The sequence below is a fragment of the Ascaphus truei genome, chromosome 13, assembly GCF_040206685.1.
Source record: "Ascaphus truei isolate aAscTru1 chromosome 13, aAscTru1.hap1, whole genome shotgun sequence".
Taxonomy (NCBI): domain Eukaryota; kingdom Metazoa; phylum Chordata; class Amphibia; order Anura; family Ascaphidae; genus Ascaphus; species Ascaphus truei.
Genome location: NC_134495.1, coordinates 771,994 through 797,235, shown reverse-complemented (window position 1 = coordinate 797,235; position 25,242 = coordinate 771,994). Strand labels below are relative to the sequence as shown.

Genomic DNA, 25,242 nt, shown 5'->3' with positions numbered 1-25,242 from the left:
CATTTTTTCTTGACTTTAGTGGGACTTCGAGTGCAGAAATAAATAATGAATGCTACTTTTGGTTTTGTAAATTAACAAATATTAGTAGTCAGTAAACCCCTATTACATGCACTCTTAGATAAAACCAGTAGGCTGCAGACATAGTGCCGCAGCCCGCGCTGAGGCTGAGGGAATGCGGGTGCTTTCCCTGGCCATAGTACTCGGGCCGTGGGGGGTGTTCCTGGGGGGCGTTCCCAGTGACGTCACCACTCAAGCATGAGTGTGGTCAGCACCAGCAGCCTTAGTGTGATGGTACAGGGTGTGGAGTAACACTACTTTTTATTTCTTTACCACTTAAAAGTACAATATATATATATTTATTTTTTTACTGAATTAAGTAGAAATAGCACAGTTAGTCCAGTTGCGATAGTGCAGAGTAAATGAGTACTTAATTTCATTTTCAGTATTTATTTACTTTTTTATTTGGACTAACAATTGATATTTTAGGACAAGCATTCGAGAGTTCTCTCTTTTTCCAGCAAAAGATTCCAGGAGTTTAATACTAATTTAAATCCAAGATAATAATTATCTTACCAATGTTATCTTGTATTTTACATCAGTGTTAAACTGTTGGAATCTTTTACTTGAGAGAGAACTCTCGAAAGCTTGTCCTATAATATCAATTGTTAGTCCAAATAAAAAAGGTATCACCTAATACTGAAATACATTTTTTACTGACAAACTTATAATTCAATTTTCTTTTTAAAGAATATTAGAAATCATGACTGACTTTCTCAGCATAAATATCATATAAATCTTTCCAAAATAAGATCCATATATGATCCCAGTTTTGAAGTCTCATTCCCAGCCAGCAGCACTAGGATATATGTTTGAGTAATAGGATTTGAGGAGGAACTAGGTACCTTCCCATAGCTGCCATGTGCTTAGCAAGCAACACCCTGCAATATTATGCAAATACGCTTTCCTCGTTAAAAAGGGACAAACAACCTGAAGATTGCAAGCCTCAGCTTCCAAAACCACCCGACCAATGAAATGAGACGTATGGATGACGTAACAGGGTCCGTCCAATGGGATGGGAACAGGATGAGCAGATATGAATGGAACAGTCGGACATTGACCACAATACAGTAATACAGGAGGGACGGGCGGGTGCGAGCTTTGGAACGTTCGGATCGCGGCGTTCGGAGATCGAACGTTCGCCACAATCTAAGTGGTAATAAGTAACAGCTGCTCGGAACCGCCGCGCAGAGATGGTGCTGGTGACGCAGGGAGCCCAGCAGGTTCTCTTTATCCCCGGTCAGCAGTCCGAGCAGGGGTCACTCGGGGGTGGCAGCCGGCCTATATCTGTCATGTTATCGGCACAGTGTCCCTCCAGCCCGGAGCCGGCCAACAGCGATCTGCCACCCAGGAAGAGACAGAGGTTAACCCATCTCAGCCCGGAGGAGAAGGCACTCAGAAGGTGTGGTTATCCGGTCCGCCTATAATTTTGTATATATACATACTTTAGTATTTCTGTATTTTTAAATAAGCTCTGATGTCTAATATATCGAATATCACCTATTGCATATTAATATCTAAACATCACAGTTTATGTAAAAATACGTGTGTGTGTGTGTGTGTGTGTGTGTGTGTGTGTGTGTGTGTGTGTGTGTGTGTGAATTTATTTCTGTATTTTTAAGCTGTGATGCTTAGATATTAATATGCAATAGGTGATATTCGATATTAGGTGATATTCGATATATTTGTGTGGAATGTAACAGCCCTGGTATAATCGGATCCTTCGGCTCAGGGTGGGACCCAGGATTAGCTGTTTTGCCAACGTCATTGGTTTCTATAACGCAGTACAGTCCTGTATATGCAATAGTGCAGCTGCGGTATATAGCGGTACCGTCTGTTTGTGATTCCCGGCTGCGTTATATACGGTCTGTTTGTACTTTCCTATTTGTGACTACCTTGATCACAGTAATATATCTCGAGTAGGATAAACCCACCCAGCAATGCCTTGGGGGCCTCTTGGTCCCTCTGACTTCCAAGGGTTAAACCTCCCAAAGTACCACTTTTTAACCTATTTCCAGATGAAGTCGGTAATCTATTTTTAATGCATTTGAAGAGTTTATAATAAACATTTGGCTTCTACCTCCTTGATTTTTATAGATAAACGTAGCAGATCCTATATGTAAACCTTTTAATGGTTATATCTCAAAATAACCACATCCTATATTCAGAGTATTCCTGCTGTGATTTTGTCTATTGGAAATGCTTCTTTGTCTTACTCGTATCCAGTGTCCTGGTGAATGGTGGTAAATGACATTCTTGTGATTTCCTGCTGTGTAGGAGGAGCAGGATGAATAATTACTATTTAAAGGGTTGCTCACTGATTCTGCCTGCGTGGCAAGGGGGAGGGTGACGTCACTTACCCTCTAATGCATCTTTCCAGCATTTAATTACATGTGAGAACCGGCTGACTGCAAACTGTGTTGCAATATAGCTTCTTCCTGTAATGCTGTAGGCTGCAGAACAGCTGTGTGCTAAGAGTAGGGGCTCTGCTGTTTTAACTGAAACACACTGATCAATTTGCATTCTTTGGTTAAAACCAATGAAACGAAAATGAAGTATACGGCTGCGTCCGCGCTGGCGCTGAGCGTGCAGTGGTTTCCGCCTTTTCTTACATAAATCTATGTGTAAGTGCGCTCAACTTGCCCCCACGCTTGCGAAATAGGCAGGACACCCGAGCGCTCATGCTTAGAGAGTTAGTGACGCCACCGCTCCCAAGCATGAGCGCGCTCAGCGCCAGCGGGGCCGCAGCCTAAGTTTATATTAAATTCCACCTCTTGTGGCAGCCAAGAGATAAAAGTATCACAAAGAAATATGGAAACTAAGAGTGCACCGATTAAACTCCAAATTAAAATACGTGTCCTTTTTTTCTTTCATTAACACTTAGTTTTTAATAGTAAAATAAAAACAAAAAACACTTTATTTTTAAAATTTGTTTTATTTTTTTTTGTTACACGGGAACACTGAATACCATACGTAGGGATTCGGTGTTCCCGCTTAAAAAAAAATGGCTAGAAAGGAGCTGCTTTTGGGATTTGATAATGCTAGATATTTTTTAACTTGGGTCAATGGTGTTTGGAAGTGGGGAATCTCAGTGTATGGTCTACTTAAGCCCTTGGGCAAGTCACTTGATCTCCATGTCCATTAGGCTACCCTGTATGACTGTATGTAATAGACCTGTGAACTCGCATGGTGGTCACCGTGTGACACCTGGACTTGACCGCCTTCTCATGGTCACCTGGTAGTGGTGTACTAAGTAATCCTTTTGGGTCAGGGATCAATTGTGCCTAAATTCTAAATTTCTTTGTACAGCTCTAAACAAAAATAAATATTAGTGGGAGGTCTCAACACCTTCATCATAAAATATCCATCCTACACCTCCATGAAATCAATGAAACTACTGAATTTCATATAATGTGACCGTTAACAAAATGTCCCTCTGTGTTCCAGTTTTAATCCTTTCCTGTGAGCTATCTCTAATTAGAGCCTTAAAATAAGACTGCCTGCGTGGTAACCACAGACTCACTTGGCACATCTGCTCATGATCTGAGAATAGTATACGGTCTTTATATGGCTATTGCCAGTTAACTGCAGAACTGGAACACTTATTTTTTTTGCACTGAAATGGCAATTGCCCCTTTAATTTATGGACTGTTTCTGTATATCTCCTATTAGAGCAGTGTTTTCAACCTTCTTCTTTTTTTTTTTTTCTTCTTAAGGAACCCTATAATTAAAGTGACATTCTGCGGAACCCCAACTCTATAATAGCGCGTCTGAGATCAGATGCATTGTAAAGAACCCCAACCCTCTCTAATAGCGCGTCTGAGATCAGATGCATTGTAAAGAACCCCAACCCTGTCTAATAGCGTGTCTGAGATCAGATGCATTGTAATTTCTTCTATAATTGGTAAAATGGCCCGGAAATTGCAGAGAACCCTTGAAGGATGCCCAAAGGAACCCAAGGGTTCCTAGAAAGAGTCTGGTTGAAAAACAGTATATTATTAACTACCTTGGGCCAGCGATTTCCTTATTCTTATCATATGCTTGGCGGTTCGGTTCTCCTGCGTATATAGTTTCATATTAATCCAATTCTTACGGAGCATAACTTGTATAAAATCACACGTCACATGAGGCGACAGCCCCTGAAAAATCAAATAATTCCGACTACCAAAAATTGCGTCGCTTTGTCGCCGTCGCGCTTACTATAAGCGCACATGGCGGCGACAATGCATTTGTTTTTGGGTGATGTCGCAGTCGCCGGCACTATATAAGCGCGGCCTAAGAGGGGTATTTATGGGTATGGGTGTGACATTGTCAGAAATTCAATGTCAATTATAAGAAGCCATCACCAATCCATTCCATTTTTGGGACAGTGCTGTATCTTGTCAATTCGGTTACCTATTATACAGGGTGCCCGCACGAAGACACAAACCATCCTACACATTAAGACGTCTCTTGTTTTACAGGTTACTTTAGCATGAAGAGGCAGCATTCTGAGATTTGGTAGGGATTTGAATACAGCTGATTTTATTTATTTATCCTCCAGTTGTGAGAATGTTGTCATTCTAAATGGTGTCTTTCAATAGTGCAAAGTGTTATAGTGAAAGAAATCCAGTTGGTGTCGTGAATATTTTGCCTAAAAAATATAAACAGCAACGAGTGTTTACAGAATGTGTTGGCAAATGGAGAGACGGGTCTCTAACCAGCAATGTGCTCCTAAATAAACATTTCTCACTCTGTTCTAGAACATTCAAGATATCAGGGTGAGATTATTGCATTCTCAAATTGCTACGTACATATAATTAACCCTTAGGGTTGTCCTATTACTTCTCTTAGACTTTCAACTTTAAAATCCTTCAGGGAGCCACACACGTGGTTTAGTGTCCAGACGTGGAAACGTGCAGGAGCATATACTATTCCCCTGCCTTCAACGACATCGAGGCAGAACGCGGGTGTTATTGCAGCCTGCCACACACGTTCGTTTTGTCTTTTGTAGGATGAGTTCAGCCCATTTTGCAGAAGCGTGATCTGGCGCATGTGGGACAGGGCGTTTACCTAGCGGAGTATGGCAAATCGATGCTTAAATGGACAGTGTGGTCACTTTACACCAGAATTCCAGCTTGACCGTTATAGGTTTAATCAGCCTGCTTCAGAGTTGCAATGCACCTTTCAAGTCTCATTTGAAGGAATAGATTTATTGAAATGGAAATCTAGCATGATATGCATCCGTCCCCAGGCTACAAAATACATGTTTAAAAAGTCCATTGAGAGCAGTTTTGCATTTTGTGCAGTATTGTGGCAGCTGCTGGAAATGTTACCAATCTTTACATTGCAGCTCTGGTTTAGCTAAGAATAACTTGTAATGTTATCCTGCTATGATGTGACGGCAGCTAGACCAGGGTTATTGTTAGGTTTTTGTTATCCACTTTTTGAATGTATCAGCCGTTATGTTGTAACTCATTAAGCGTCACAGTTGAAATCATGTGAGTAATTAGGATTTAAAAAAAAAAAAAAAAAAAAAAGTCACGTGAGGACACTACAGTATTTGTCATTTGGAAATACTGATTATTCAAACTTCTGATATCAACTGTTTCACAACCATGTTTACAATTCTATTCATCGGTGCAAATGCAATGAGTTGGTTGCAAAATAATTATTGGTTTCATCACTGATTGGCGAACACCCCTAAAATAAAAAAATGTTCCATTTGAACAGAGGTCTGATTTGCAATATGAAAAAGAGGAACCCTTCCTGGAGAACTGAACCCTCGGAGAGGAAGTGGCCGTGTCTGTAGGATAACGGCTAATTGTATGAGCCACGAGCGGTTTCAGTGAAGTGCCAAAGTACAGAAAGCCATATATTTGCTGGCACCTGAGGCGCGGGAGGAGGGTTTAGATGCAGGATGCTGATCTCTGACAGGACATGAAGGTGCAATGCTAAAGAGCAGGTCGGTTACAAACCTTTACAAGATGTCACTTGTCATAAACTGATTTAAAAGTCACAATCCTGCGTTGTGAAATCCATTCCATATATTATTTTTGCTGGGGCACATTAAAGCGGGACGCTCTCCCTGCTGAACCTCATTTCAGTTAAAGGGACCCCTGCTTGCGGAGATGCTTACCTCCGTGCAAGGTGCCAGTAGCCACTCGGCTACCAGGATCATGTAATGGCTGCTGCTCAAATCTCCCATGCCCTGTGGGCCAATAGGAAGCCATGATGTCATCCGTTCCGGCTTCTTATTGGCCCGCGTGATGCGGCAGCTTTAAAGCGAAGCCGGAGCAGCTACCGGCACCTACTATGGAGGTAAGTATCTCCGGCAGCAGGGGGTCCCCGGGGCTGAAATTAACGGGGTTCAACTCCAGAGACCCCTTGCTTCAATCCTGCATTAAAAAAAATGTTTAAAAAAAGCTTGGCTTGCGCCTTTTTAAAGATGGCCATCTTTGTAATTTTCATAACTGTTGGTTTTGTCTGATCCCCTGTATTTCCGCCCCTGTGAAGCTCCCAATTAGCGCATATCAACAGCTCGTTTGTCCATTCTTATATTTATGATTGATCTCTTTATTGGACCACTGGCTGTACATCTGCAATCCATGTGATAAGATATATATTTTATTTCTAACCATTTATTACAAAGACCGTGGCGCATGTTATGTGACGCAGGGACTGGCAGGGACTGGCAGGGACTGGCATTCCCAGAGCGGCACAACCATTTATAGCACAGAAGCTGCAGATTTAACTCCACAGCTCTCACTGCAGCTTAATGAGAAGAGAAAATACTCATTTGTCTTCTGCTCCTAATGCTGGAGGGAGAGGGGCTGTTAGAGGTCGTCTCTACACCAGGAATCCCGTGGCCTCGTGCAAAAACCTGCCTGCCACCGGAAAGGTTCTAGGGTGACACCAGTAAATGAAGTGTCATTAAAAATGCAGAAACAGAAATTGAGAAGCTACTTTTTAAAATAGGCCCCTTGTTACAAAAAGGGAAGCGGGAGTTTAGCTCCTCAGCTGTGGTTAGGTTGTCACTGGCTAAACTGGTTTATCTCCTGTGTCACAGGCTCTATATTTAGCTGATGCAACACTCGGTAATGTTCAATACCGGTAACCGGCCCACTCCGGCCCGCACACAGAGAAAAGGATCATGTGGCAGATCTGCGAGTCTTTGCAGAAAATACACTGCAAATTATTTATTTCCAGGGGCTGAAATGTAGGAAGAAATGGGAAGACATTCAAAATGTTTCAACATTGGGACAAACACTCTTTAGAAAGGTTTTTATATTGTGTGTGTGTGTGTGTCACACAACTGTGTTGCGGAGAAATACTTTGATACTGATTTATAGCAGAGCCAACTCGACAAGAATCCCTAAGAAAAGCATTTATTCCTCCTGACCAGAAATATGAAAGTACAGACAGTCCTCGGTTATCCGACACAATGCGTTACTCAAAATGGCTTTGCATAGCGAAACACGTTTTCCCATAGGAACACTGTTTAAATGAAAGGTTCCGTTCCTAAAGGCATTTTTAACACTAAAATACACCAAATATGTTACGCAGGCAATAAGATATGCAGCACACACAATATATATATATATGTATATATATATATATATATATATATATATATATATATATTATATACACACACACAAACAACTTTGCAAAGCGTTGTATAAGCCGTCTTGGCGTTGTAAAAATGAACATAGGTATGCGTTGGATAAGCCGTCTTGGCGTTGTAAAACTTGGCGTTTTCACTACTGCCTGTAGTGAAAGTCCTGGACGTGTTTTCATTAGAACTCCAGTGAATGATATTCTGCACATTTCCGTGATCTCGCATCTACTAAAAGCAAGGCGCTTGTGATTGGGCGACTGATTGCAGGAGGAGTTCATGTTACAGAAAGTAGCGTAAACGCCACCGTATATGACAAATCCAGGGTTTGCCCCAAAGATCTTACATTCTGTTTGCTGTAAGGACTCGTGCGTCTCCCATGTACAATGACCGTTTGCTTCGCTGATTCAATGCCAGAGGGTCTTACACCAGTGTGGTGGGCTCCTGGCATCAGGGGGCGTTCCGCGCACACACTTCTCGGAATATTCTTGGACGTTTCCCTTTTTTGTAACTTTCTTTTTTGTTTTGTTTTTTTCCCCAGGAAATTAAAAAACCGAGTAGCAGCACAGACCGCCCGGGACAGGAAAAAAGCCAAAATGGGGGAACTTGAACAGCAAGTTGTGGAGTTGGAAATAGAGGTAATATAATCCGACAATAACGTGGTTTTGCTGTCTTGACAACGTAAAGTAACATGAGCACAATATATCAAAATCGAGAACCCCAATACAAATAAAAAGGTACCGTCCCCCGAAACACGTGTCAATACACATACAAATTTTTTTTTATGTGTGTGTTTCTCACACCTACACCCTTGAATATTTTGTTCTCCATGTTTTGGTGGGTTGGGTCTCTTTGTTTAGTGTTCATGTACTTGCCCCTCCCCGCATACAGTGGCATCCGGGAAAATTAGTTTTTTTTTGCCAACACCTAAATAGTTACTTTTGTGCATTATTTTCTTCCACACCCTGAAAGTGCCCCAGGCTGTTCTTCTACCGTCCACCCTATATAACTTTTTTGATTGGGAAGTCAGGTCTAGTTTCAACCTGCTGTTGTCTAATTTAAGTGACCTTGCGTGGGCTCTTGTAGATGCTGTATATTAAATGTTGCGTAACCTTTTACCAGGAACCACTCATTAAGATTTGCATTTTTATAATCTCTGTTGGCTGTACTGAAATAAAAAAAGGTTGTGCAACAAATGGAGAGCTTTAATAGATGTTGTTTATTAGATGGGTTAATGCAATGGGGAGTTTGTGATAGTGCCACGATCGGCACTATTGCAGTTTATTGACAAACTAATAGTAGATGGTAAAACACATGAAGATAACAAATCTGGGCTATCCCTAACATTTCTTTAGCAGTAGATCAGTTTTGCAATATACCGAAGAACCTCGCCATTTCTGGGATCCGCTCTTGGCGTTTATACCTGATGCAGTGTCCTCATTCTGATAGTGTCTGCTCTCTTCCAGAATGAGAAACTCCTGATTGAAAACCAGATATTACAGGAAAAGACACACGTCCTGGTGACGGAAAACCAGGCGCTACGTCAAAGGTTGGGGCTCGATGCCCTGGAAATGAAGGAGGAATTGGAGTCAGAGGTAATTGCCCCAGCCTTCTTGCTTCCCACCATTGCCCCGCCTCTGTTCACATACTTTCTGCCTGTTAAACAATTACACAAACTAACACAGTTGTCCCATTACACTTTAGATTTTAAATGTAAAATGGATCTTGCATATCCAAATATTTCTGTCTTTAAATTGACATCTAAACTTAACTGCAATAAGCACGAGCATCGCCGGATATAAAATACATGCGGAGGTCCTAGCACGAGCATCGCCGGATATAAAATACATGCGGAGTTCCTAGCACGAGCATCGCCGGATATAAAATACATGCGGAGTTCCTAGCACGAGCATCGCCGGATATAAAATACATGCGGAGGTCCTAGCACGAGCATCGCCGGATATAAAATACATGCGGAGTTCCTAGCTCGAGGCATGCAGTAATTGCAAATGTTACGGCCATCAAGGCTACGTCCTGTAACTCCAGTTTGTACAATATGGCAGCTGTGACATTCAGTCGCCTCCGTCTGCTGCCTTGGTTACAAGGCCCTGTGAAAGTGGAATAAAATGTTAGAGCATTGACCTTTTTTGTGATTGGAGTCTCCGGGCAGTAATCTGACGCTTGTGTGGGGAGGGAGGGTGAGCAAATAAAAGCACTTCAACACCGACTGCTTCCTAGTGTGAACAGGACGTACAGCTCATTGGTATATAAAGGGAATTCACCCGAAACGGGGCGAGTTATTCAACTGATTGTTTTATTATTTATTTTTACCTGTGTAGTTTCACTTGGTAACATGGAATAGCAATACGCTGAAAGCCGTTCTCTTCAGTATTACTAGTTATTTATATAGCCAAATATATGGCGATCCCGCATTAGACGATGTGGGCCAAATTTACTAAACGGTTCTAAGTCATTGACACCTTACAGCCCCGAAGGTGCGTTACGGGTCAGGACTGCTTCGTAAACCTCGGTCTGTGTTCCTTGTACATTAAAGGTTGGCATGGATGCTGTTTGGAGAAGGCTACCTATATATTGTGTGGGGCATGTCCTGTGTGTTCATGTGGCTGTCATTCCCTTGCCTTTCTGCAGGTTCTGATCAAGTCCAGGAGGGATGAGATCAGGCTGGTGACCGGGTCCGCTGAGTCCGCAGCACTCAGACTATGTGCCCCTCTGCAGCAGGAGCAGGCCCAGAAGTCACCGAGCCTGACCATGTCCACATGGATTCTGACAGCTCTGACTCTTCAGACTCTGAGGTGAGTGGCTGCTTTCTTACTGCCTGACCTGGCTTTGTAGCAATAACTTGGAACAGGTTACACTCTGGAATCTATGTCTCAGTGTGAGGTGAGTGGCTGCTTTCTTACCGCCCGACCTGGCTTTGTAGCAATAACTTGGAACAGGTTACACTCTGGAATCTATTTCTCAGTGTTCCAGCTGCAAAGGCCACAAAAAAACACATCAAAAGCAGCGGTACTATATTCTTTGATAAATATGGTGCACAATTTAAAGCCCAGAAGAATTTGATGAAGACGCACTTCTTTCTACAGTTTATTTCAGATCTTAACTCATGATCTTAATCTGTCAAATTGCTCAATGAGTTTAACCCTTTCTGGCAGCAAACCAGTTTCAGACCTGTTTGTTCGCTTTCCAAATAAGGCTAAGGCCCCGCTCCCTCCGTCAGCGCTCCCGCACTGCAGACAGGCGGGGCGCTGACATACACAGACCGCGATATGCGGTCTGTAGGGAGCGGGAGGTGGGCGTGAGTGGGAAGCTTGAGCGGGAGGGACCCGCTACTCTCTCTCCCTCCTTCCACGGGCTGGAGCTGCTGATTGAAGTAATCACAAGCAACACACACACACAGACGCAGGCACTCTCTCACACACACACACACAGACGCAGGCACTCTCTCACACACACACACACACAGAGACAGAGGCAGGCACTCCACACTCCTCCCCGCTCCCCGAAGCCTCCCCTCCTCCCGAAGCCTCCCCTCCTCATTGGCTCACAGCCACACCACGTGACGCGTCGAATCTTGGGATCACAATTCTCTTGTATCCCCTAGCGGCTGACGCGTCACAGCGTGTAGTGAGCTGTGCAGCCAGGGGGGACCGGCTCGGGAGGATTCCCCTGCTGGTGGGGAACACTCGTGCCGCCGGGCGCAGCGGGTCCCAGGCCTAAGGCAACGCTTGATTCTTTGGACACAAAAGGAGCCAGATAATTAAGGCAATGGCTCTATGAATATAGCAACATTCAGTGGCTTGTAGCCCGGTGTTTCTCTCCCCCTCTCCTATATTACATAGACATTCACAGTGCAGGAGGACCCCAGTAACGTGTTTCCGTTTCATGCATTACTGCTGTCGCCCCGCACACGCGTTGCAGAAAGGGAGACTTTGGTAGAGATCAAAACTTAGTTAAATTCCAACTGCTCCTTTTTGTGATTAAAACAATTGAAACATCACAAGTCCCCACAGCCAACTAATCTGTGTGTGTTAGTGCTTTTGTTTAAAGGTTGTTTTGTCTGAGGGATGTACAAGGTCACAAAAGCAGGAACAACAAACACAGATGGGTAATTTCAAAGGAAAAAGCTAAATCTGACCCATGGAAACAATAGGGCATTAATGTGTCGATCATTTTGTTCCCGCACAATGAAATGACCTTTTTAAATGCTAGATAAGGTGAACATGGAATATTGAGATCTTGCCAAATAAAACATTTTAAATGTCTTTTTACCTCAGTACTCTGTTCAGAATGGAAATCTTAAATAAATATTTGCTCAAGGACCATTCCTTAATAATTAAATATAGTTTTTAGAGTTTTAATTACTAACCTTCTGCTCATACGCGTAAAAACGAGGATTAATACAATTTATTCTAAAGCACTATTCCTTACATTGTATTCTTATACTTGTACACGCTCAGCACCAAGACACATTTGCCGTGGATAAATTCCACTTGGGCAATTCTCAAATGCATTCTGTAGATGCACAGGGGGGTTTCCGTGTCTGCACCATAGCACGGAACTCTGTAGATGCACAGGGGGGTTTCCGTGTCTGCACCATGGCACGGAACTCTGTAGATGCACAGGGCGGTTTCCGTGTCTGCACCATTGCACGGAACTCTGTAGATGCACAGGGTGGTTTCCGTGTCTGCACCATGGCACGGAACTCTGTAGATGCACAGGGCGGTTTCCGTGTCTGCACCATGGCACGGAACTCTGTAGATGCACAGGGGGGTTTCCGTGTCTGCACCATGGCACGGAACTCTGTAGACGCACAGGGGGGTTTCCGTGTCTGCACCATGGCACGGAACTCTGTAGATGCACAGGGTGGTTTCCGTGTCTGCACCATTGCACGGAACTCTGTAGATGCACAGGGCGGTTTCCGTATCTGCAACATTGCACGGAACTCTGTAGATGCACAGGGTGGTTTCCGTGTCTGCACCATGGCACGGAACTCTGTAGATGCACAGGGTGGTTTCCGTGTCTGCACCATGGCACGGAACTCTGTAGATGCACAGGGCGGTTTCCGTGTCTGCACCATGGCACGGATCTCTGTAGATGCACAGGGGGGTTTCCGTGTCTGCACCATGGCACGGAACTCTGTAGACGCACAGGGTGGTTTCCGTGTCTGCACCATTGCACGGAACTCTGTAGACGCACAGGGTGGTTTCCGTGTCTGCACCATTGCACGGAACTCTGTAGATGCACAGGGGGGTTTCCGTGTCTGCACCATTGCACGGAACTCTGTAGATGCACAGGGCGGTTTCCGTGTCTGCACCATGGCACGGAACTCTGTAGATGCACAGGGCGGTTTCAGTGTCCGCACCATGGCACGGAACTCTGTAGATGCACAGGGCGGTTTCAGTGTCCGCACCATGGCACGGAACTCTGTAGATGCACAGGGGGGTTTCCGTGTCTGCACCATGGCACGGAACTCTGTAGATGCACAGGGGGGTTTCCGTGTCTGCACCATTGCACGGAACTCTGTAGATGCACAGGGGGGTTTCCGTGTCTGCACCATTGCACGGAACTCTGTAGATGCACAGGGCGGTTTCCGTGTCTGCACCATGGCACGGAACTCTGTAGATGCACAGGGGGGTTTCCGTGTCTGCACCATTGCACGGAACTCTGTAGATGCACAGGGTGGTTTCCGTGTCTGCACCATGGCACGGAACTCTGTAGATGCACAGGGTGGTTTCCGTGTCTGCACCATTGCACGGAACTCTGTAGATGCACAGGGTGGTTTCCGTGTCTGCACCATTGCACGGAACTCTGTAGACGCACAGGGGGGTTTCCGTGTCTGCACCATTGCACGATACTCTGTAGCCAGTAAGATTTAGAAATATCTGCAGCTGTAAGAAAGTAGATTTCAGGTTTTGTGATTTTATTTGCATACTGTTTCTGAAGCGACGTGCATCTAAATCCCTTCCCCTTTTTTTATTTCCAGTCTGATATCTTGCTGGGCTTTCTGGAAAGCCTGGACACGGACGACTTGTTTGCCTGTCAAGAATCAGAACCCTGGAGCCTGCAAGAAGGGGTCAAAGGAGAGGAATCCAATTCCTTACCCGCCTCCCCATCTTCTCCTCTGGGGACCCCATCAGCCAAGCTGGAGGCCATTAATGAACTGATCCGGTTTGACCATGTCTACACCAAGCCCTTGGGCTCAGAGCAAGACTCTGAGCTGGGCAATGAAACCAGCATAGTAGTTAAAATGGAGGAAGCATCTCTTATCCATTCAAGTGAAGACCTCACCAGGTACCCCTCTGGTGTGAAGCAGGAGTCACAAGAAGAAGACCTCATCCCTGACCTGGGGATGCAGTGCTTGCTGTCCTGTCCTGAGAACAACCTGGAGAAACCAGCAAGCATGCTGGACACAGGCAGTGACTCTGGTTATGAAGGGTCCGCTTCACCCTTTAGTGAACGGTCTTCTCCTCTGGACTCCGATCAAGCTTGGGAGGACTCTTTTACCACTGAACTCTTTCCTCAACTCCTTAGTGTCCATATGGACCAGTCATGCTCCACTTTATCCCCTACTGCCAACACTCTCTTTTGGAGTGACAGTCCAGAGCTCGAGGATGAAGTTTTCTAAGTCTCTTGATGCCCTTTCGTACACAAACACAAATAAAACCAAGCCAAAACTGCCACACCAACAACCATCACTTGTTCCTCCTGTATTTATAAGAAATATCGATATAAATATATTACAGAAGTATTGCTCACTTTTACCAACAGTACGGGGGTGACATTTCAATCAGACACTCTGTGCCCACCCCCCTCTTTCTTTGATGGTAAACAGTAACAAAATGAGTGCCAAGACACCCCGATATCTTTCACCACTTACCATATACTTCTGTTTAAGATAAAATATATATATATATTATTATTATTATTATTGTTTTATTTTTTTTTCCTCGTTGAAATTGTATTCAGATCGGCGCTTTTTGATTACTTTGAAACCTCTGCCGGTCATGGCATTTTTGAAAGATTGTCACTTTCCACCATGGTGAATATGGCACAAACACATTATGTGCTGGAAAAACATAGCCTTGGGAACTGTAACACTTGCAATATTTCCTTGGTTATGCAATGCACTTGTGGAAACAAACTGAAGGTTACAAGATACTTGCCCAGTTTTGAATTTATCTTTTTTTTTTTTTTTTTAATCTAAATTTAAGGTGTTTACTCTTGACACATTTAATTACATATACTGCAGTTTGTTATAGGGCTGAAGCACCATGCTAAACTAATATACGTAACCCTGCAGTAATACCTTCAGTGTATGCTGTCCACGTATCCTGTGACACGCATTAGTCCGTGCGTATAGTGACCGCGACGCGTGACGTCACCACTAGCGAAAGTTGTATTTAGCTTTGTGGCAGCGTCGCGGGCGACTAGGCCATTGATTGGTTCAGGGGCTGTCACAAGGTGACAGCCCCTGAAAAATCAAATATTACCGGCTTCAAAAAATCGCATCGCTTTGTCGCCGTCGCCTGCGCTTATAGTAACAATGCATTTGTTTTCGGGCGACGTCGCCAGCACTATAAGCGCGGCCTTAGGCTGTAGCACACTGAACACAATGGTAGGAGATAATGTGAAAAGTTTCCAGCACATGTATTGAAGCTGAAGGGCAGCAAGATTTAACCCTTACCAGTTCACCATGAGTTATATGGCAGACTAATATGGTATTGGGGCAGTATACAAAGGATCTGGGTTACACCTAGAATACAAATAGTGAAAGGCTTGTTTTTGTGTCTCTCATTCTTTAATTGGGACAATTTGCACACACAATACTAAATTGAAGTCGGGGAGATTCTTTTTTTTCCTTAACAGTTTTGCCTACAATGCGCTTATGAAAATCTTATCAACCCCAGCAGATTTTCTATTTGTAGAGGGGTTTTCTCACTATTTTGCATTGTTAAATAAAAGGGACTCAAACTCCATACAGTAGAAAGCAAAACATTGTGTTCACATCTTGATGTGATCAGTTTAGACATTTTGTGCGGAAAAAGATGTGAATGGCCAGATAGCATTAATTCTTTATAGCGTTGTACTTGTTAAAGGAAATTGCCATATTTAAAACTATGATTAATGAGAACTACCAGAAATGTTTTTTTTTTAACATTAGCTTAAGTTTCAAAACCCAGAACCAGCAGACCGATCTGATGATACATCCATGCGCTAAACATCTCCTCTTTGCTTTTGTTACAAGATCCTTATTCCCCCAATGAACGTTTAAGACTTTGTTCAGTCCCATTGAATCTTTATATAAACGAGGTACAAGGTTAGGGCAGAATGCTTTGGATTCATGAATTCAGCGATGTTTATATAGAAGCCGTTAGGGAGGGGCATTCTATCTGCAATCTATTTTGTAAAACCATAAGATTTACTATGTAAATGAGTAACATATTCTGTTGTCTTTATTGTTTTAGCGTTAAGAGTTCCTTTCTCCATTTTACTATTTAAATGCAATTAAAGTGCAATGAATAAGCTCTGTCATTTATTTATACCCTTTTGCTTCTCTTATAAGAACGGGTCGGGATAAGGGGATACCCCCCCCCCCCCCATTCTGTGTCACCTATGGAAATTGCCTGTATGACTATATGGGATGGCTGGGAGTATGGTGGGGCCGGTGCATTGTGTGCACGTGCGGGGCCTCTCCGCCCCCCGGGATCCTAGTTGCGCCTGAGCACGCTTGCCTGCCCTGGCGTTGTGTGATAACAGGAGATACAAGCACTAACAGAAGCCCCGCAATCTCGCCCAGCTCCGGTAATCACAGTTTAAATGTGGCTAATTTAATTGCAACAAAATTTAAACGGATTACGGAAGTTGGGCTGGGAAGAGTGCGGGGGCCTCTGTAAGCCGCGGGGCCAGGTGCCTTCACACCGTCGGCAACGTCATCAAGTCCGCCCTGAATTGCATCTTTTTTAAGAAACCTAAGTAGAAGTTGATTTATATAAAACTTGGTTCAAATCAGTTGTAAAGTTGTGCATCACCTTTTTCTACATACAAGTGTGAATGATGCAGGCTGCCTTCCCACACACACATGCAGGCTGCCTTCCCACACACACATGCAGGCTGCCTTCCCACACGTACATGCAGGCTGCCTTCCCACACGTACATGCAGGCTGCCTTCCCACACGTACATGCAGGCTGCCTTCCCACACGTACATGCAGGCTGCCTTCCCACACGTACATGCAGGCTGCCTTCCCACACGTACATGCAGGCTGCCTTCCCACACGTACATGCAGGCTGCCTTCCCACACGTACATGCAGGCTGCCTTCCCACACGTACATGCAGGCTGCCTTCCCACACACACATGCAGGCTGCCTTCCCACACGTACATGCAGGCTGCCTTCCCACACGTACATGCAGGCTGCCTTCCCACACACACATGCAGGCTGCCTTCCCACACGTACATGCAGGCTGCCTTCCCACACGTACACGCAGGCTGCCTTCCCACACACACATGCAGGCTGCCTTCCCACACACACATGCAGGCTGCCTTCCCACACATACATGCAGGCTGCCTTCCCACACACACATGCAGGCTGCCTTCCCACACGTACATGCAGGCTGCCTTCCCGCACGTACATGCAGGCTGCCTTCCCGCACGTACATGCAGGCTGCCTTCCCGCACGTACATGCAGGCTGCCTTCCCGCACGTACATGCAGGCTGCCTTCCCGCACGTACATGCAGGCTGCTGCCTTCCCACACATACATGCAGGCTGCTGCCTTCCCACACATACACGCAGGCTGCTGCCTTCCCACACGTACACGCAGGCTGCCTTCCCACACGTACACGCAGGCTGCCTTCCCACACGTACACGCAGGCTGCCTTCCCACACGTACACGCAGGCTGCCTTCCCACACACACATGCAGGCTGCCTTCCCACCTTCCCACACATACATGCAGGCTGTTGCCTTCCCACACATACATGCAGGCTGCCTTCCCACACGTACATGCAGGCTGCCTTCCCACCTTCCCACACATACATGCAGGCAGCCTTCCCACACGTACACGCAGGCTGCCTTCCCACACGTACACGCAGGCTGCCTTCCCACACGTACACGCAGGCTGCCTTCCCACACGTACATGCAGGCTGCCTTCCCACACACACATGCAGGCTGCCTTCCCACCTTCCCACACATACATGCAGGCTGCTGCCTTCCCACACATACATGCAGGCTGCCTTCCCACACGTACATGCAGGCTGCTGCCTTCCCACACATACATGCAGGCTGCCTTCCCACACGTACATGCAGGCTGCCTTCCCACCTTCCCACACATACATGCAGGCTGCCTTCCCACACGTACATGCAGGCTGCCTTCCCACCTTCCCACACATACATGCAGGCTGCCTTCCCACACGTACATGCAGGCTGCCTTCCCACACATACATGCAGGCTGCCTTCCCACACACACATGCAGGCTGCCTTCCCACACACACATGCAGGCTGCAGCACAGAATGGCAGCCACTGTGATCAGTATAGCAAATAGACTGAAGAACTATGGTACACCAGGCTCGCCACTTAAATGGTCTCTTTTATTTTCACAACGTTTGGTGACAACACACCATCAGGACCTGATTTAAGGTGCAAGTTAAAATACAAATGTTGATTTAAATAAATGTTTAAGCAGCAAGTCTGCTGTATAGAAGAGCTTCAGTCTATTTGATATAAAACATATATTTAAATGCATGGAAGGTAATTTTCAGCAACAGTGACCTAAACTATTCTGTGCGCGTGTGTCAAAAAAACAAGTTACCCCAACGAATTGTATTGTATAGCAGGTCCCCTCACATAAGTGTTAAGGGAATTGACAGGATCTCCAGCAGTGAGGCAGGAGGAATCATGTAAAACAACTAAAACAAAACCCTCCGTGATATGGCCGTTGCTTAATACGTTTGCAGCATTCAAACGCGTTACTGCGTTATCACCTCACAAAGATCCTCACACCCACTTCCCGTGACCTTGGAACTCACTTTCTTCATCAAGCACAAACAGTTCGACTTTAAGCTCTTACAACATGGACTGGTTTCTGTGTGCAGAGCTGCATACAATATACAGCCTAAGGAGGGAGTCTACTGCTACTCTTTAATAAAGGGAATTTCAACACTGCAAGCAAAAAAACTAATCTATATACACTTATTTAAGGCTTTTAACCCCCCTGCATTTAAACATGTCACTGCCATAAGTTCACTTGGGTCCTAGAATGGACTGCCCTTCTCCACAGTAAATACGTTATTATTTTTTCCATTACCTGAACTGGTGGGCACCTCGTCTCGATCCATGTTCTCCCAACCTCCAGGGACTCCCCGGTTCCAGAGAGAGTGTTTTTCTATCAGCCAACAACACTTGCTTGATGGACACAATATGGCTGCCGGGGTCAGCCTAACGCCAGTGGCCAATAGAACGCTATGATGTCATCAGGAGATGTTGTGACTATATTGGTAGCCCTCTGGCCATTTGTAGTTTTTAAAACCAGAGACATAACATAAAACACAGACAGAGCTCAGTGCACATCCAGAAAAACGTATATACGGTACAGTCCCTAAATATACATGTATAGATAACTAATAAATAAAATGGTCTTTTAGTTTAACATTTTGGCCAAATTGTTGTAAGCCCTTGAGCCAACGGCACGGCAGACCACGTTTCAAGGGTCCCTAACACTAATATAGATTCTTAATACCCTGTGCATTGTCAGGAAGAATGATTTATAATAAATCTGTCAATATTAATTGCAAAAGTTCTTTTGGGGGTTCAATATGAGCTTGTAGGTGTTCTGTACATTTGTAGTTTTTGTCTCATTTAAGGGCACAAACTACAAATATATATATTTTGAGATCCTGGGAAGTGGAGGACCACTAATCAGCTCTATGGGACCTCCCACTGCCTCCTTGGTCCAGGTACATAAAAATACATATATGTACACACAAAGGTGCTGCTTTAAGGCTCCGTTCAAATTTCCAACATGTACTGGAGTTCCAATAACGCAGTTAAAATGAAGCATTTGACCACATCACAACTGCTCTACTATTTATATCACTGGGTGTACAATTTAAGCTGCCTTAGAGCTGTGTTAGCTAAATAGCAATGTATTGCATGTCCCTCTGGCAGTGAAGGAGTTAAGTAGGTCTTGGGCTTTACAATATGCTACAAATCCTATTTGGTGAGGAGGTTCCAGTATTTACTGGCTGAAGATTTTGGAAGGTTAGTTCTTGTTACCTTTGTCCCACTAAATAGGGCCCTGTAATCTAATGAACCTTTGCCACTCAGTGATAACTATTTCAGGTCTGTGACCCTAGGTTGAGATGCTGATAACACCAAGGCCTTGCATAAAACATCAACCCAGAAGTCTGCAGCATGTAGGTTCTCTTTATGGCCCCTATTCAATATGCGGAAGGCTGTTAGCACATATGTTGTGTCCCAGCCAGAGTGACATGTGTATATAGGCCTGTGATCCATTGACCATTCTGAGTCTGCCGGGGTTGCATCCACAACAAGAGAATGTTGAAGGCGCTCTCCAGGAGAGTGAAGTGTTGAGATGTGACAGAGTACCCAACACTACACAGACAGGTCACACGTAGCAATAGAGGACAGTGACATGGTAAAACTATAGGATATATATAGGATAGCCACATCATTAGGAGCATTGATTGACGTGACAGGCTAGGAACGGACAGCGCTAGAGCTGGTCCAGGAGCTTTGGCAGCCATTCAGGGTCAGAGATCATCCCCAGGACACAGAAAGAGGCTTCATCCCAGGTGTATCGCTGGCTGCTTAAGTTATGCCCCAATTCGGAAAAGGACGGGCACCGATTGACCAAGGAGAAAGATAAGTGGGGGACACTGCATATTAGATATTCATCATTGCACTGCTAAAAAGCAAATAAAGTCACAGGAGGATTAAGCTGGTCACTACATTAAACATTCCTTCAGCGCAGCTAGGCAGCCATACAAGATAGCACTATAAAAATACTGGCCAGGTGAATATAGCGTCGGGTTCCACAGATCGTATACAGACTGTACACGGGAAGGGAAAAAGTGTTAATTGTTTGATTTGTTTCTGTTATTATTTTTAGGCATTCCAGTGCTGTTCAATAAATGTTTTATTAATTTTTGTAATGATAATTGGCGTTTTTACTTCACCCTCTCCTCTTCGTGCATAGTCAGTTCAGTTCCGGTTGTTGTGAGTACGGCGCAAGTGGATCCGGTTAGTTCCTACACCCCACTACCACAGGGCTGTACCTGATGCAGCCACGACCCCTGCATAACCCCACACACTTGGCAGCTATTACCTTCCATACAGGTGAATGACAATGTTCTGTTAACTATACCCTAAAAACTTATCTTCGTATTGAAGGGCACAAGAGTAACAATATCAATAAAATATCATTGTAACCCTCTGATAATTCCTCATTCTGTCCAGGCAAATTGTGGAACTAAACCACCAATTTAAATGATTAGAAACAGTTTAAGATGTGCAGGCTTTTGCACACCATGATGCAGGTTACAAGAAAGGGTTAATGATGACGAAAGGTGTTTTTTTTAGTGAATGTGGATGTGTGTGGATCTCGGGGATTTGAGCTTTTTTTGGTCAACAGCACTTCTGTGGAAAATGATAAAACTTTTTAATTGATTGGTGTGCTTGGGTGTCCTGTATGTCCCAAGTGAGCTGGGTGTCCTGAGTGACCTGAGTGCTTGGGTGTCCTGTATGTCCCAAGGGAGCTGGGTGTCCCGAGTGACCTGAGTTCTTGGGTGTCCTGTATGTCCCAGGTGAGCTGGGTGTCCTGAGTGACCTGAGTGCTTGGGTGTCCTGTATGTCCCAGGTGAGCTGTGTGTCCCGAGTGACCCGAGTGCTTGGGTGTCCTGTATGTCCCAGGTGAGCTGGGTGACCCGAGTGACCCTTCCATAACACATGGAAAAGGATTTGTAATCAAATATGCAAAACATCCTGAGTCCTGATCATAAAGCATTCCCCACATATTTGCTTGTAAAGGAGAATTCAAACATTGATCAGGTGACAGAGATAAATAGGGGGGTGGTATTTATTACACTAAGGCATAAAGCACCGTATGGCACTACTGCCTGCTCAATGGTTAGAGTTGCAATGTAACAAAGCCAGGCCAAGACGGGAGGCATTGCGGCTCTAAGGAAACTCTGGGAGAAGGGATCACTGCCTCAGCGAGATCACAATGGAAGTCTATTGCTGCAGCATATCTCAACTATAAAATAAAGATAATAAAGAGTAGAAAAACTGTGGAGTTGAGATTGAGACGATGTTCTATACAAAACCATTGATTGCAGCTGATACTGAAATTAGCAGCTGAGATAAAGTAGCGCTCACTATAGTAACAGCCCCCACAAAGAAAGCATAATATATACAGCAACGTCCGCTCCCTTCATCTATAAATCCATTCTATGCGCCCTATGCGCTGCGCGCGCAACCTGCGGTCTGTGCATGCGCGCCGGGCGCACCCGCCCGTTCTGCGGATGCGCGATTTCAGATTCAACATGGCGGCCCCCTTCTGGGTGCCGCCGTATCAGCGAATCGCCGGAAAGTGGAGCGCCGAGAAGCGGGGCCCTGCTGTATTGCATTAGACCCTCTTTCGCCTGTCTCTTACTTGGAGCCATAATGGGGAACTCCAGAGTATGTGTGTAGGAAGGGACATCAAGAGTAGGTGCAGGGGTAGATATGAGGGAGCACCTGAAAATATAGGGTGTCATTCATTGGACATTTCTGTGCAATAGTGTCCCGAATGGCACAATAGCAGTTTGTTTTTTAATATCTATCTTTGTCTGCAGGCGCAGTTACAGAATACAGAACATTCAAACAGTCATAAGCTCATAGCATTTTATATTTCTTTACAAATGTTACACTTTAATAAATGATAACAATGATGATGGGGATGGGCGTGGGGGGAGAAAGAGAAAAGGGGATAGAGAAAGAAAGAAGAGAGGAAGGAACGTGCTCGCAGATTCTCACATCTTGCTGCAGACCCCACAACACCCTTTAATCTATCCAAGACCTGTGTAGCAGGGCAGTAGACACCCGGTCTCGATATCTAAAGGGGACAATAACCTCTTTACATGTGTCGGGAGGCAGCGTGTCCAGGAAGAGCTTCCATTTACGCAGGAATTGATCTGTTCTTTTCATGTGGTCTCCAAATGAGTTACATTTTTACTGTGAACAGGAAAGCTTCTAGTTGTCCAGTTGTTGGAGCATATGGTTTTAGCCAGTTGACCAGAATCACAATGCGTTCCAGGAGGAGAGTCATTCCCGCTAGCTGCGGTAAACTGACCGTCAAAGTATTCAAGCCTTCCCCACAACGTTAAACCAATGTTATTCGGATATGTGGAAGTTTTGTTTGGCAGCTTGTTTAAAAACCCTAAGGTTTTATACCAGAATGTCTTTTTTTCTGAAGCCAGGGTCACGTTTGATGTGTGAATGGCTCCCGATAGCATTAACTCAGCTCCCTTTTAAATCACTCCAAGTCCTATAATATTTCCTCCACTTTATTGGAAAAAGCAGCAGAATACAGATACTTGTGGATGGTGTGTAGTGGTGATTTTTAATTAGAAACCGGTAGAAAGAGATGGCCTTGCCATGGGAGATTAACACAGAAGGGTGCTGTACTCACTGTCTCCAGGGTGGGAAAGGAAGTGAGGGGCAATGTGGGTAAAAGGAATAGTCTTGGGACAGACTATCTGGGAACAAAACAGGAGGGGGGGCAGACTAGCCCATTCTGGTGAGGATCTCAGAGGCTGCAGTAGCAGCTCACTGATACATGCCCAGAGGCAAGAAATGTAACATTGTAACATGTCACACAGGCACAGTATGTGTGTGCGAACTCCATGCAGCTGAAAATAAGAACTGACAGGCAGAAGCTGCAAAGGAAACAGGGATGTGATGTTTGTTCCATGACATCTTTATCTTTCTGCAGTACCACCGGCAATGTAAGATTTTGGCACTGTTACTGCCACACTTTTTACACCCCATCAGAGAATTGTGTTGGAATTTGTTTAGTTGTGCTGGGGTGAGGGATGCCCAGTTCAATATCTTCATCTGCAGTTCCCTCAAATTGGCACCCAGAGTCAGATCAGTGTTGCCCGCCGGCCACTGACCTATAAGGGATTTGAGAGACCCACAAAAGAGTCTCCACAAGGGCAGTATAGATAATTTTAGAGGTGAAACCCGTTTGAATTGACATTTCAAGACCGGAGTCCAAATCATTGTGTTCTAGTAGGATTGGAGGTTCCCTTCTCAAGCAAGTCACATAATGTCCCAACTGTAAGTAGGCAAAGTAGTATTTATTTAGTAATTGATATCTTTCTCAGAGTTGTTGGAAAGTTGGGAAAATGTGTTGTCCAGGATTAAAACAGTCAGTGACATGAACAAGTCCTCTACTGATCCAAGTCCTGAAAACTGCAGTCTCTTGGGCTGCCGTAAAGTCTGCGTTCCCTACAATCGGTAACAACCTGGATACTCTCTCAGTGGAATTTTAAAATATTTTCTTACTTTACGCCGGCTCTTACACTATTTCCAAACATAATGCCATTCAGAATGTTATTCGCATTATCCTTATCCTGTAGGAAGGGCAGGAACCTTAGGGAGTGTGGGAGAGCCAGCTGTGCCTCTATTCTGGGATTCACAAACTCTGCCTTGTCAAGTACCCAATCCCAAATGTTCCAAATCAGCGCCACCAGGTTAAACGCTCCTAGATCAGGGAGCTTCAGATTCCCCCACCCCTGTTCTCTGTCATTCTGTAGCCTTTGTAGACTGATCCTGTGTTTTTTGTTGTTCCAAATAAAAATAGAATCTTTTCCATGTATCTTTGTGATATCTTTTTTTTTTCTTATAAAGCAGGAGAAGTGTCTAAATTAAATACAGAAGTTTCAGGAATGAAACCATTTTAATTAAAGCAATCCTACCCGATAGAGTTGGTGGATTGGATAAATCTACCATTAACTATGTCAATTGTATTTATGATGGGGATATAATTCAACTTGTATAGCTTCTATATGTTCAGGGGAAACTGAGTAACCAGGTACTTAATGGAATCCTTAGCAACCTTAAATGGTGTTGGTGGTCCTACAGTATGTAATCTAGAGTTCCCCATCTCAGCCAGAAAACCTCAGATTTTGTGAAATAGAGATAAATTAGAATTTTAATCAGGTAGTGTTAGGACCTGCTATGGTCATGCCTTTATGTGGCTTGCAGACTTATAACGCTTTGGCCAAAGGGTTTAACGAAATTACCCTTTTTCAAGAGAATATATAAGTATTTCATAAGTTTATTTTTGTCATATTGGATGTAGCATTGGGCTTTTCTGTCTTTTGTTGTATATAATGTATGAAATCTGCAGAGGTGTGCAGAGTGTTCGGATAAACCGTATCAGGCGAAGGTGCCATTGTTCGGAGTGATCGATTATGCACCCCTGATCTTTCCCCCCCGCCCCCCGCCCCCTCACCTTGGCTCCAGTGTTCTGACGCCGCAACGTCTTCAGAAGCCGTCTGAGCCAAGG

At 44.6% G+C, this 25,242-nt stretch overlaps 1 protein-coding gene across 1 annotated transcript; it reads left to right on the top strand.

The window, feature by feature from the left end:
• The first annotated feature begins 1,090 nt into the window (after nt 1-1,090).
• Nucleotides 1,091-13,984, top strand: XBP1 (X-box binding protein 1). Its single transcript, XM_075568059.1, has 5 exons — nt 1,091-1,459; nt 8,196-8,292; nt 9,121-9,249; nt 10,304-10,467; nt 13,659-13,984. Exons 1-5 carry the CDS (start codon nt 1,251-1,253, stop codon nt 13,837-13,839), a joined length of 780 nt encoding a protein of 259 aa, XP_075424174.1. The 5' UTR covers nt 1,091-1,250; the 3' UTR covers nt 13,840-13,984.
• Nucleotides 13,985-25,242: the final 11,258 nt, after the last annotated feature.

Excerpts from the sequence above, each read along its gene's own strand:
- XBP1 (XM_075568059.1), top strand. The coding sequence starts at position 1,251 with ATGGTGCTGGTGACGCAGGGAGCCCAGCAGGTTCTCTTTATCCCCGGT. Across the intron at positions 8,293-9,120 it reads TTGTGGAGTTGGAAATAGAG|AATGAGAAACTCCTGATTGA; the intron begins GTAATATAATCC and ends GCTCTCTTCCAG. Across the intron at positions 10,468-13,658 it reads CTGACTCTTCAGACTCTGAG|TCTGATATCTTGCTGGGCTT; the intron begins GTGAGTGGCTGC and ends TTTTATTTCCAG.